The sequence below is a fragment of the Chelonia mydas genome, chromosome 4, assembly GCF_015237465.2.
Source record: "Chelonia mydas isolate rCheMyd1 chromosome 4, rCheMyd1.pri.v2, whole genome shotgun sequence".
Classification (NCBI taxonomy): Eukaryota; Metazoa; Chordata; order Testudines; family Cheloniidae; genus Chelonia; species Chelonia mydas.
Genome location: NC_057852.1, coordinates 110755648 through 110769883, shown reverse-complemented (window position 1 = coordinate 110769883; position 14236 = coordinate 110755648). Strand labels below are relative to the sequence as shown.

General features: G+C 40.7%; 1 protein-coding gene and 1 long non-coding RNA gene across 6 annotated transcripts; one reads left to right on the top strand and one right to left on the bottom strand.

Moving 5' to 3' along the window:
- Positions 1-289: 289 nt before the first annotated feature.
- QDPR (quinoid dihydropteridine reductase) lies at positions 290-13499 on the bottom strand. 5 transcript variants are annotated; one of them, XM_037898020.2, is made up of 7 exons: positions 13366-13499; positions 12740-12832; positions 11149-11245; positions 8695-8835; positions 6028-6070; positions 4192-4275; positions 290-1211 (listed from the first exon to the last, which is right to left on the bottom strand). In XM_037898020.2, exons 1-7 carry the CDS (start codon positions 13459-13461, stop codon positions 1106-1108), a joined length of 660 nt encoding a protein of 219 aa, XP_037753948.1. In that variant the 5' UTR covers positions 13462-13499; the 3' UTR covers positions 290-1105. The 5 variants fall into 5 exon arrangements, with proteins under 5 accessions (XP_037753948.1, XP_007055452.1, XP_043400548.1 ...); XM_007055390.4 differs by lacking the exon at positions 6028-6070 and adding an exon at positions 5731-5839; XM_043544613.1 differs by having other exon boundaries at positions 13312-13461.
- LOC122465378 lies at positions 2044-13487 on the top strand. Its single transcript, XR_006290179.1, has 3 exons — positions 2044-2054; positions 9089-9091; positions 13346-13487. It is a non-coding gene; the product is annotated as an uncharacterized LOC122465378 (long non-coding RNA).
- Positions 13500-14236: the final 737 nt, after the last annotated feature.

Sequence of the window (14236 nt, the reverse complement as noted above, 5' to 3'; positions counted from 1 at the left end):
CTCTACTTGACTCAAATCTCATTTCCAAATGGGAGTTTTTGGATAGTAGACAACAGATACAAAGGAGATAAGGCAAGTCCAAGCTAGATTCTCCTTACTTCTCTATAGTAAGAAACTATTTATAACATTTCCATAACTCCGCTATAAGAAAGAAAACATGAGACCTTAAAGTATTCCTGTTGTCTGTACACAATAATCTCAAGTGGGGAGCTAAGAGTTGTTTTGGAAGCACTGTACAAATCTCTTACACCACAAATTTAGATTATAAAGAAGTAACCAACCCAATAAATAAAACAATACATATTTATTTAGCCCAAAATCCTCTATAGTCTAACAATAGTCTGTGTGTTCTATTTATATTTCCTTAGGGCACTTTTGCTCCTTCAGATAGTAAAGAGCCAACAGGAGTTACACAAGACACATTTATAATATCGTAAATCAATTATTTGGGACAGAAAACACCCCACAATAATTGTTGGGCTGACAGCCCTTTTGAAAGCTTTAAGGCAATTTAAGGGCTCTAATCTTGCAACTCCATCTTGTGCAAGTAACCTTTATTCAGTCCCACTGGCTCCAATGGGACAACTTGAACTGGTATAGAATACTCACAGGAAAAGGGGTAGCAGGTTTGGGCTTTTCATAGGGCTGCAGTGATTTTATTTTATATCTTGTCCAACAAAAAAACCCTAGAGTTAGGATATTAGAAGACAACGATATTGCTAAAATGGACAAAAACAGTTGCACAAAAGACAACTGAGACAGAACTTGACAGTTATAAATGTAGGTACATCACATCATTAAGCACAATTTCTGATACATAGCCACCACTGTTTGCCTAATTTTAAAGAATAGAGGTAACCCCCTAGAGAATGCTCAAGATTAGGACATTTGAGATTTTAAAATCTACAGCCTTGATATATAGAGAAGACAATGGATACCTTTTGGTAAAGGAACATAGCTTGCATCTAAGAACAGAGAAACATTAGTCAACATCTTGTTTCACAAACAAGATAATAGAATCACTGGATACAGAAGACCACCCAAACTTGACTAGAATGTTACAACCTTCTCATTTGCTGTGTTTTCACAATCAAACTGATCAGTCTCAAAGATGTGCGGCAGCTAGTTCTGTCTTCCCTCCTGTGGTTACCACCTGGATTAGGCTGCCTGAGCTTGGTCTGTTCTTCCCTATGATCCAGTCATAAAAGGTTCTGTTAAAAAAATATGAGAATATGATAAGTGTGGATAGGCAAGAGGTGTAAAAAAAAAAAAAAAAATAGAGTCAGCCTGCCATATCCACTTCCTTCTCTGTATGTTGTCTTTTTATGTGTGGATCCTTTATAATTGTCTCCACGAGGACAGACCCTTACACTCACATGGAGCCCCACAAAATCAATAATGTTCTGCTCAGGAACAGGGATCCACCCACAGAGATCTGATGGCACGATCGGGGCCTAGAATGTGAGTTCTTCAGGGCAAGGAACTGTCTCATCTGTCTACAAAGCACCTATTGTCCTGTTGGGCTCTATCACCATGATTTTCAGAGTGCGTGGAGCACCTCTGAAAATTCAGTCTTAAAAACACATAATAAATAATAAACATTAGCTTTGGGTGGAAGGTAACTGTACCTCGATTCTGCTCCTAAAGTTTGCAAAATATTTCAATTTCTTAGAAAAAAGCATTTTAAAGATAAAAGGTAAATCCGACAGAAATTTACTGAAACTGATGTCATCAAGGTGACTAGGAACATTGGGGTCCAAAACAAAAAACATTGTTGGCATCCCAGTAGAGAACTGTTTTTTCCTTCAGAGGCACCCTTCCACTGAAGATTATGGCTAAAATAAAGTTAATATACTTCAAAGCTGTGATTTGGTTTTTTCTTTCCCTTTCTCATATATTTGTTCTCTTCTCACTCTTCTCCCTTCTCTGTCCATTATTTTCCCCCTATTATCATCCTCTGAGTCTTTCCCAATTCCCTCCTCTCTTTCCTTCACCTCCAATGTCCTCCCTTCCTATCCCATCCCTATCCTTCTCGGTCTCATGCTCTTTCCCTTGTCTCGTGCTCTTTTCTTTCAGCTTTTTTCCTTCCCTAGGCAGCCTACCCCTTCAACCACTCTCTCCCATCATCACACCACTGAACTGCACAATTGTGGAAATGGATCTTCAGGGCTGTGAGGGCAGCAGTGGGACTTGAAGTCTCACAGGGACGAATTCACCCATCAGCAGTGGGCCACCACATTGCCTACGCTCAATTTAAACTCTATTTTGAAGATTGGAAGAGGTGTAGAGGCCTTGTGTTAGCTGCTTGAGGAGGAAGGGAGGAGTGCACTTTCATCCAGAGAATGCAAGGCATTCTTCAGGGCCCATACTCTATCCTCATGCTCTGCACTCCCCAGTAGCCATTTTGAATGGTCATGCAATCTGATGCAATGAATTCTGGGGCACACTAAGCCCCAGAATGTGATTACCAGATGGTATGAGAATTCTTGTGGGGATTCTCAAGAGGAAGGCATTGTCACCAGCTCTCACAATATTTGGTGTTTTTCTTAAAGCCCTAGCTCCTGAAGGCAAGTGATTATGGGAGAATCTCAACTTTCATTAAGGAAGTAAATCTTTAGCACTCTACAGGCTCAGCAACCAGAAGGCAAATTAAAGGAAGCATGATTTTCAAAATAATCTCATGATTTGGGGGGGCCTGGCTCGTGATTTTTGAGTATGTGGGGTTAACAATACAGGGAAATAGTCTTTGCTTCTACCAGGAAGTGTGATGGAGCTTTTTACAGAGTGTGATCATTACTGAATCATAAAAATTTCAACTTAAGATTTTAAGTTGATGGCACTGGTTTAACTCTTTTAAAAAAGGAGGGGTGGGGGGTAGGGATTTGTTTTACCCACTATGGCTAAAATTAATCTAGAGGAACAGATTATGGTTTATTCCTCTCATCCCCCCCCCCACCCCGATTTATTTACTTTATGCATCACTCTGTGCAGTCAGTCTCACATGTAGAATCAGTTCCCCTGTTTGTGAGCCTCTCTCACAAGAGGAAAAACAATTTAAAAACAGCCCTTAAAATTAGGAACATGTTTCTAAAACCACAGCATTTCACCAAACGGGTCTCAGGAGTGTGGGTAAATAACTGAAAGTAGTTTTAAAAAAAAAAAAAAAAGTAACTATATGTCAAGTTGGCAGTGGCCCTTTAAATAAGGCAACTCAAACAGCTGCCTAGGCCTCCTCTGCCTAAAACCATCCCTGAACGGAAGGCCCAACGAAAGCACTCCAAAAGGCAAGGAAATCCAGAGTCAAAACAGACATGCTGTGAAGGACACAGCTTCAGCCTCAATTCCAAGTGCCCTGGCTTCCACAGGTTTAAAGGGAGAACTACAAAACTAGAGAGATTTTTTTCAGTGCCCTTTATGATGTATGAAGTTGGATTGGTTTCCACTCTTCTCTCCCCTCCCCCCGCAAAAAATGTTGCTGTTTAAACAGAAAGAAAATCCTATATCATGCCTTCACTTCCCTCTCTCTAGCAAGATCTTTGAAGGGCCTGTTCTGAATAATGCCACAAAGCCAGCACCAATGAGCTCTACCCTCGGCCGAGCAAAGGAGAAGAGGCTGAGCCTCTACCCCTCAATATGGAGCAAAGAGATCTGCAGCTCATTTTGCAGCTTCATTTAGGTCTGACCCTCCACAGATCTAGCCAGTGAGGACTTGATTGAGTGATATTACTCAAGAAATAAGCAGACAATAGTACTTCTGGGGAGAGGAAGTGGGCACACAGAAGGAGGGGGAACTACATCTACCTTAAGACAATATAAAAGGAGCAGTAAAGGGCATAAACACCTTTCTCTTTACAGTTCGCCTTTAAACCAGACTGCTTATGTCTGACACAGCTGTTTGTGATTTAACTTAATTGTCCGCATGTTTTAAAAGGCTTGCTGACTTTAAAACACTCAGGGCTGGTGTAAATTAATGCAGGGCCACTTAGGTCAATGGAGTTATGCCAATTTTCACCAGCTGAGGATTTGGCCCTATACGCTTAACCTAACTTCAAGGTACAGAAAATGGGGTGTGCACGGAAACATCCAAATCCAAGTGACAAGATTGCCTATTTTTAAGAAGGGAAGATGCAAAAAAACCAGCCGTTTTAAAAGGAGAGCTAGGAATTGTTTAGTCATTGTGCATGTACTCACTCAGCAAGGAATTCTAGGGGTGTCCAGGAGCTGAAATCTGCGTCAGGCATTGATTTCCTGTTCACTGGTGTATCCAAGGTAACCCTGCAATTGAGAGAGATAAGCCTTTCATTTGTACATCATGCTTCTGATAAGAGCGGTCTGCTCTTCCGTCCTTTGCTCTAGTGTACGCTGAACTTTCAGAACAGGGCACTGAAATCCAAACGTTAGATGGATTTCTCTTGAAAGCTGTATGTCTCTAACAGCATGTAATCATCAGTCTTAAGTTTTTAAATCTATATAATTAAATATGATGATATTTGTAAGGTAGGATCTTCAAAAATGCCTAAGTCACTTATATGTTGCTGAAAATCCCACCCTTAACTGTTACTCTCTTCAAACTTTATACAATACCAAAACCTTTCAAGGCATCTATGCAAGTTTGGAATGGCCAGTAGCCAGGAGACCAGTGTGTACTTGGTATCTGACTGTCGGTGGTACTCTGCAGGGCCAGGTGTTAATTATTCAACTATCCTGTATGTTGTCATTCCCTGTCCAAAAAGAAATGCAGGTGGAGAAGCTTGTAAAAAAGAGGGCGAGATGCAATTAAATGAGTTCAGACAGCATTTTTAAGCCCCTCTCCAGTACTTCTGAGCACTGACAATCTTCAAAGACTATGTTTCACACAAGCCTGGAAAGGAACTACTCAAATCCTTAACTAGGTTATCAAAGGGAATCACAGAAGTTAGATCTTTTCCATATCTATTAGGCCAGCCAATTCATTCACCCCTCTGCCAATGCAGGCAGCCAACTTATAATAAAATGTTAGTAGGCTTGTAGCAGGGAAAAGAGGAACTAAACCTTTTGTATTCACAGGTCTTCAAGGGACAATTACTTTTGCTGCCCAAGTCACTCTACCAAGAGGATATATAATATTATGCACTACAGCAGAAGCTACATTTCTATGGGAAAGAATCTCAAAAAGGTAAAAGTTTGGCAAGACATATTTTCCTCATCTAAACACCACTTGGTATTCAGAAGTAAAGTTTGATAGACATCGGCTAACTTTGCCCAACCAAAATTAAGGAATAGTGAATGCAAACATTCAAAAGCACTTTCAGCTAAATAAAACATTCCACTATTTTCTTTTTTCACATAAACTATAAAAAAACATATTTTAAAACAGTTTCATGTCTAATGTGTCACTTTTAGACTCCTATCTACACTACAAAATAATCATATTTAAATATGGTTTAACCATCTGTCAAGGTTAAATCATGGTTTTCTAACATTGTTGTAACAATGATTTCTTCTGTCTGCACAGGAAAGAAAAAATATGTTATTTATTGTTGACGGTAATGCCTATAACATGCTAGGTATGCTCTAGAGACTACTGAAGAGGGATGGTCCCTCCTTTGAGAAACCACAACCGTGTTTAAACTGTTACTTCTGTAGTGTAGATGGGGCCTTAGAAAAGAAGCACATCCATGTGTCACTCAGTTACAGCCACACTTTAAAATTAAACAATGCAATAGCACAGGTAACTATGCAACCACTTACGGCAGAACAGCAAGAGCAGCAGACCTAGATGGCAAGCCACTGTTCGCACCAGCTAGACTCTGACAAAGCTGATGTACTGCTCCTTTTGCCATGCCATACCCAACCATCCCTAACAATTAGAAATAAAACAGATTACAAAAAGTTATCTCACTGACAATAGTTGTATAAAAAGGAGACAGTGAAAGTTTCTATGTTATTTGATGAAAGGAAGGTTTATATTCACCTGCAGCAATCTTGGAACAGAATCAGTCTTATAGCACATTGCACAAATGTATACACGTTTTTAGAAGAACTTACCCCTGACAAAGGAATTGCGTTGCTATCACAGAGCTCAATTTATCTAGAAACACGGAATTTAAAAAAATATTTTTAAAAATTAAGATTCGCTTAGTTGGTCTCACAGATTGTGTGCCATGAGATCTGAACACAGTGTTATAGCACTTGCCTTTAAAAAGACACCCGGAGAAGATATATCTAGAGCTGAGAAAACAGATTTTTCAGTTCATTGGCGATTTTAAAAAGTTGGAAAAAAATTGTTTCAGGTTCAACATTTTGTTTCAATTTTGACCATTTAAAATGTTTTGAATATTTAAAACATAAAACTAAAGAGAGTTTTGAAAAAAGCTGTTTCAAACCCCCCCAAAATCAAAACATTCTGTTTAGGAAATGTTGTAATGAAATGTTTCCATTTTTTCAATTTTTTTTGTTTTGTTTTTCTAAATGAATACTTGAGTGAAATCTACACAAATTTTAAAAATCATCAAATCAGCCTTTTTAGCCAAAATTTTTTTTACCCCGCTGTAGATATATCTACTATCTATGGCCATAATCTTGCAAACACTGATGCATGTACTTAACTTTAAGGACAAGTAGTCCTACTGACTTTAAAGAAACTATTCACATACTTAGCAGTAAACAAGTGCTTAAATGTTAGCAGAATCAGGGTAAATACATACAGCCATATTAGATAAGTCCAGTGGTCCACCTCGTCTTATGTCCTGGCATGTCTGACAAGACCTCTACCAGATGCTTTGGCAGAAGTTGCAAGAAACCCCACATTAAGTCATTAAATAACTTCCCTTATGGGCAGTTTTCTTCCTAACCCTTATTAGTTACTAGCTGAATTAGGTTCTGAAGCATGAGAGTTTCTCTCCCCAAAAACAAATGCCTTATACTATCTAATGTAACTGGATATGTTTTCACTATCCCTATAAATGCCTGTTACTTTATTTGGAATTTTACTGAATTCTTGCACTCAATGAGATCTTGCGATAATGAGTTCCACGGGCTAGTTATGCATTGTGCAAAGTAGTATTTCCTTTGATCAATATTAAATGTGTTGCCCTACAGTTTCACTAAATGTTCCTTTTTTTGGGTATTAAGAGAAAGCCTAAATAGAAGTGGACAATTTACCTTCTCTTTACTATTTGTTGTTTGTATCCCTTATATCCCTTCTTATTTGTCTCCTTTGTAAACCAAATAGTCCCAATCTTTGCCATCCATCCCTGAGCCCCTTCTACTTCTGCTATTTATTTTTTCCAGTTTGCTGTAGGCGATTGCCATTTAAAGTTACGCTACTTAAATAGGAAAATTGTTTCCAGAGTCTACTGAAAAACAAGAGGACACACCATAAGAATGAGGGAAAAGAACAGCTAGACTTCCATAATTACGAATAATAACAAGCCTAAAATGTCAGAAGATAATTGTTGCTCAACTCGTGCAAATGTCTTTCCCAATTCCTCCTCACATTTAATAAGGTTCATATGTTTTCCCACAGCACTGCTTGTCCTAAAAATCCACAATGATTGAAACCATCCTGCTCAAAACATGAAAGCAAATTAAATTGGTTCTCTTCCCTAACAAAATGTCACGGAATTATTCCAAAGAGTTCACCTATTTGCATTTGTAACAGTACATGGTCAGTCTGTTGCAAAAAGGAAACAAACAACTTTTTCACTCAGTAATAACAATTTTATCTTCAGACTACGTTAGATGCCGCTTTAAACATGCAAATATAGAGGTCAAATCATTAATTACAAAACGCAGCATACTTTCCTAGAACATAATGGTAACAGTTAATTCCTTTAGCTTGGTTTTCAGACATAGCTTTGAAGCACTACCCCTGATCTTTACAACCCATTCCATCATTTTAACTTTTAAAGTTTCTTATGTCACATCAGAATATTGTTGCAGATATCTAACAGAGCAAAGTAACACTAGTATAAGAGACTAAATGGAAGTTACTTCATTTGAATCTCAGATAAATCTTGCAGACTTTAATGGATGTTAACCTCTCTGTCTTCACGCTTCACGCCCACAGTCCCCTATAATCTGTGTTTTTTAAATTGCTTTCAGACTTTCTTCTCTACAAAGAGCAAGAAAAACTGGAATGAGATCAAAGATCACAAGGTATATGTCACAAAGTCTATACTAAACAACTAATGGAGACAGAGGCTGAAGGTCATCAAGCTTATCTATGTCTGAAGCAAGGTGAACTGGATTCAGAACACAAGCAGGATGACCATGTTCAATAAAAACAACTGAGTCATCACTAACTTTAAAAAAAAATTAGTTACCTAAGAACCCTGCCTTCCAGGAAAGAAAATATGGAGTTTAACCTTCTCTAAGGGTTTACAATGTTAAACCTAAAATTTTTAATGTGTTGTTCTTCAGTATTTCCCAAGCACTTCTGAATGCTTGGTATACTAAAAAAGATTTCACCAAAGCCAGACAACTAGTATTTAAGCAACAGATTTTCTTTCTTTCTTTCTTACACTATACTTGCCATGGGTTTTGGATTGCCAACTGCAAAGTTACAACTTTCCTCAGGGGATTCAAACAGCAGTTTACCATATGTATAATATGGGAAGAAATGTTAAGGGAGTAAAACTGTTGTTTCTCAAATAGGAATAATTAATACAATTATTGTTGGTGTCAAAGCAAACATCACATTTTGCTGGTTACCTGGAGTTCCAGCCAAAGCAGCTTTTGCTCCAGTCAGAGTCAATAAGCCTCCTTCTTTCAGATGTTTTGTGGCTAAGTGACTGGAAATAGTTGACGTCCAAACACTCTGTTTCCACATAAGGTCAGAATTTTTGTATAAAGCTGAAAAAAAAAAATAGTTGGGTCAATTACCTAGAAAGCAAAAAGAAAAGGAGTACTTGTGGCACCTTAAGCAAAAGTCTTCTAGTTCTAGCTTGTGCCCCACCATACAGACTAAAACAGCAGCATGCAAATCTGCCTTACGCCACTTCGTATATCCCACTTCTAGTGCAATCCTCATCAATGCCTTCAGCGCCTCTTGCCTTGCCAATTGTATCTCCATTCTCTTTGGCTTCCTCAAGTTCCTGCTCAACAGCACGTGCACAATACTGTTACCTGCCTTCTCATTACAACAAGTGTGACCACAGCCCCTATCCTCAGCCAGTTCCATTGGCTCACCTTTGATTTCTGGACCCCGTTCAAAACTCCCCTCATTTCTAAAACTCCCATGGACTTTGCTTTCATCAGTGTCAAAGACCCTGTCGCTCTCTTTACTTCCTCCTCCTGTGTTTATCTTGCATCAGCTTCCTCTCTCTGTCCCTTTGCACAGTCTCACCTGTGACGGTGAGAGAGCTTTCTCTTCTGCAGCTCTTACCTTCTAGAATGATCTTTTCATCTGCAGGAAAAACAACTCTTCTCCTTGCCTATCGTTCTTAAGGTCTCACTCTTTATTCTTTTAACTCTGTAACTGTATTATTTAACTCTATAGTCCAGTTAGAGTTTGTATGAGAGAAGCTGTATAAAATAAAGTCACGCTGTTTTCCATAAACTATAGGTTTAAGTCTGCTTAGTTCTTGGATGCGTGACCACCTGAGAAAACCAAATACTCTATATGCTTTTTCTTTTCTGTGATCTCAAAGACTGCTCTAAAATATTTTATGTCTGCAGTGGTGATCTTTGGATAGTGCTCTGTAGTATTATGTAAAACCTAGGCTTTTATTTCAACCGCTGCTTGCTTACTCCCTGAAATTTCATGGAAAACAACACTGTAACTGCTGGACCACAACCATTTTTTCCCCAGGGGCTTTGGTCTTGTTAGATCTCATAAGCTATGCAAGACTGGACCTAGTGGATGGAAAACTCCAAGGCATAAAGGAATTGGTGGGAAACACATCTTTTGTTCATCAGACTATTGTTCAAACAGGGGCTCCATCTGCCTACAGACGGTCTGGACTGTACGACTGCTGCCTAGACAGGCTCAGAATCTCACGACTTCTAAAGGACTGGCCTGCATGTAGTTTCAATTAAAAAAAAAAAAAAAAAGAGTTGTTGTATTACAGCTAGTCAATTCAAATGAAAATAGAATTTTAAAATCAATTCAGCAATCATTAGTTTTAGCAACATATAATTGGGGGACAGAGGGAGAAAAATTAAGATTAAGCAAATAATAATATTGAATACCTATATCTTTAGCATTTAAGATGTTTATTTCCATAAAAACTAAAACTCACACACACACATATTAATGGCATGAAGTAGACAGGATGACCACCCATCCCAAGACGTTCCCCATCCTGACTGTCAGTAACTTAAACTGATAGTACTATGTGTTATCTCATATACAGCAGTTAAACAGTTTGACTGCATTGTGTTGGATTATAACAGATACACACAAATATTTTCTTTTTTATGAAAGAGTAGTGAATGTCATCTTCCTATGTTGTCTTTAAAAATAAGAAACACCTTTGCCTTGTATGTTTGTATGGGGTGAGGAGGGGAGGGTCCACCAGCTGCTTTATATACTCCAGACCGGAAACAAGGCTAATAATTTTGGGTACCCTAACCTGTTAGAAAAATTCCATTCTGGCTATTATGAAATGTTAGGAGCTCAGTAACAAGCCATTTTAAATGTTAAACTTGAAGACCTGCATCCATTTAAAAATGCTATTTTAGGCACTACATAAAAACCTGTCAGGATGCGACAGTATAGTGCCACAATACACAAGCACTGAAGACTCTGGAAGGTAGTGTGGCCTGGTGGATAGAGCACTAGACTGTGACTCAGGAGACTTGGGGTTTATTCCAGGCTCAGCCAGTGACCTTGGGCAAGTCACTTTAACCTCTTTATGCCTCAGTTTCCCCATCTGTAAAATGGGGCTAAGGATACTGACCTCATCTGTAAAGCACTTTGAGCATGTGCTGAAGAAAAATGCTACATTAGAACAAGGTATGATTATTAATCACATGAAACCATCAAATAGAAAAGGCTATGAAAGGCACTTAGAGGTGTTCCAGCTCCCATTGATTTGGGTGGAGCTATTGGCTCCCTTTCAGTGTAACCATCGTAAAGGAGAGATTTTAGTCTACCTCTTACCATGACTTTTTCTGCCCATTGCATTAATGTGTTTGTAAGTATGCTACTAACAAAGAGCTTACATTTAGCTTTTGCACTGCCACCTGCCCATCCTCCAGCTACACACAGGATAGCATCCACCTTCTGTTCACCCAGAAGTTTTCCAACATCTGCTGTCACCTTAAATATATAACAAAGAAGTTATAAAGTCATTCTGAAAATACTGCATTGAAGAAGATATAAATACCCAGCCTTTAAACAGTAATTTTTTAAATTATGTTGCACACATGGTGATGTAAGCAGCTATTTAAAATTAGAGTTTATGATTTTACCCACGGGAAGCAAAACAACAATGCTGAAAACTGAAAACAGATTAAACGACAACCAAGTGCTAGGTGATGTCAATGGAACTAACGTGTGAGTGAGGCTTGCAGGATCAGTTAGTTTCAGGGATCAGGCCCTTAGTTTACTAGCTACTAGCACTTTGAGTTTCTCTTGGGACACTGCTTTTCAGGCAATAGTCCTTCCCTTTGTACTGTACTGTTCAGAAACACAGAACGAAGGTGCAAGAAAGAAATCTGATAATGGACTAGCCTCACTGTTGGTAAAGTTTCTGCCTAACCCTAAAGCTTGGGAGTATACTTTACAACCTTGCTTATAAGCTTAAAGTTTGAGAGTTTATACTTTTAGCCTACCCTATTTTTGTTTCCTCTCCCAAGTGGAGGGCTTCATATATATATTAGCACTGAACTTTATCTCTGTGAAACTTATAAAAAATAACAGATTTGTAAAATTCTTTCAGCTTCTGTCTACAGCAGAGGTTCTCAAATTGGAGGTCAGGACCCCTCAGGGGGTTGCCAGGTTATTACATGGAGGGTTGCGAGCGGTCAGCCTCCACCCCAAATACCGTTTTGCCTCTGGCATTTTTAACTGTTAAATATTTTAAAAATGTGTTTTTAATTTATGGGGGGACGGGGGTCACACTCAGAGGCTTGCTATGTGAAAGGGGTCGCCAGTACAAGAGTTTGAGAACTACTAGCCTATAGGAGGGAGTCTACATAGCCAGACAATCCTGCTGTTAGGGTGCCAATGCCTGAGATGATGGGGCGTCCAGGATTTCCAGGTTTATGGATCTTGGGTAGTGTATAGAATACCCCAGATCAGGGTTCCAGGGGTATGTCTGTGCGGATTTGTTCTTGTGCCTGAGTAGGGAGTCTACATAGTTTGTTGTTACCCAGATAAAGATTTTAAAGATAAATATGGTTTTAATAAAAGGAGGGTGTCCCTGGGCTCTCTGAATGTAATAATACATATACATAGGCTCCATGTAATCCCAAAGAGAAAGAACAATCAAGAGTAAATGAGAACTCTGTTTTCTTTAAATATGAATACACTGATGATAGCCTTAACCATGGGGAAGCCAGGTATCAGGCTCAAGATGACCTAACTGTGTGGCCACGGGGAAACAGCTTATAAGAAACAAAGCAAGGCAGTCTATTCTATATTCTATTCTAGGTAGGATTTCATACTCCAGTCCCGAAGACATTTAGAGACCCAGTGCTTTTCTCAACACTTGAAAGAACTGCCCAAGCACCTTCCTAATGCAAAGCAGCTGCCCCAGAGCTTGATGCCACAAGCTTTATTACAACATTTAAAGGAAAATGAGTAAGTCACCTGATCTGCTTGCTCAGTGAAGGAGTCCGTCATTTTCACAACAACATTGGCATTAGCTTCTTCATTTTCTGCTAGGTCAATGCTGGCAACCCACTGATAACAACAAACAAGGACAACAAATAGAGTTTTACTTTTTAAATGGATCATTTATCAGTAAATAACTAAATTTTTTTTTTAAGTATTTAAGGAGCCAGGCAGTGTCTGTACTTTGCCCGCTTCACAGCTGGGGTGAAAACCCAATGCACTGGATGATTTGCAAAGAAGGCAGCAATTGGCCAGCTGCAAACTAGCTGCCGAGCTTTACTCCTTCGCGGGGAGGAAGCCTCCCTCCTCTTTGGGGATTAGCTGCTGCCAGGAAGGGCTGAAAGGCTCTTCCTCTGGCAGGAGAGAGAGGAGTTCGCTCTGAGTCTCGGCGAGATTTACACGGGCTCGTCAGTTTTCGGAGCTCTGCGATTCACAGGTCACTGCACGGGGGAGAGCCCCGGCCGCTGGGCCGAAGCAACGCAGAGCGGTGCAGGGCTGCGATACACGGGAGAGCGCTTCCTCCCCAGGCAGCTGCTCCCAGAACACACCCCAAGCCATACAGCAATGGCACCGAGTGCCCAGCCCGCTCTGCCGGTGGTTACCCAGTGCTTGGCTCTGAAATACTGCACGCATTTGGCTCCCAGGGCCCCTCTGCCTCCGTACACCAGCACCCTATGCGCCTCCGCCGCCGCTGCCATGCTCCGGCCGCCGCCCGCCCGGCTCCCTCTCGCCTTCTGAGCCTGCGGCTGCCAGGGGCTCCGGAGCCCGCCCCGCCCAGCAGCTCCGCCTCCCTGCCGGGCCGCCGGACCAGCTGCAGAGGGGCCCCTTCGCTTCCCGCTTCCGCGCTCGCCACCGCCCCCTAGGCTGGCTGAGAAGCTGCGCGGGGTCGGGACGCTGCACCAATTCCCCCGGGACAGGGCTCAGTACAAGGGGGCCCTGCGGCGGGGGGCCTTCGGTTTAAGTTCGAGGCATAAAAAAGGCATAAATTGTACGGTGTAAGCTGTTTTAAATCCTGCGCCCCAGTCTCCCTATGTCCCTATTTAAAGCTTCAAATAAAACTCTCGGCTTCTCCACCCCGTGGTAATCATTGGCGCAAGGCACAACAAACCCCGCTGTTGCTGGCCTCGGGCGCTCTGTGCCGGCAACGGTGGTTTAAATAAGGACGCCCGGTTGCACACCATGGATGGATCTATCAGATGCTGCTGAGACAGCGCTGTGCAACAGAGTCCTTGTATAACGCAGGCGGAATGTGCATTCTCCATCATTTCCCTCCCTTCGGTGGATTGCCTTTGCGCTACTACACAGATTTCCCACGCGGCCTCGGCGTCGTTGTAGACTAGTGGCAGCAGCAGAAACTTTCTTATTTTAGTTAAAAATAAAAGGGTCTTTCAAGCAACACGTTAATGCCCCAATACAAGGAAAAGCCAGGGTGCAAATGGTGCTGGAAATTCAGGAGGAGACAGTCACTCAGTA

Bases quoted from the DNA above. Each gene is read 5' to 3' on its own strand.
- QDPR (XM_043544612.1), bottom strand. From the start codon at position 13,461: ATGGCAGCGGCGGCGGAGGCGCATAGGGTGCTGGTGTACGGAGGCAGA. The intron at 12,833-13,311 runs GTGTGTTCTGGG...TGTTGTTATCAG, and splicing joins CCATTGCTGTATGGCTTGGG to TGGGTTGCCAGCATTGACCT. The intron at 1,212-4,191 runs GTGAGTACATGC...TTTTTTTAACAG, and splicing joins CCCCTAGAATTCCTTGCTGA to AACCTTTTATGACTGGATCA.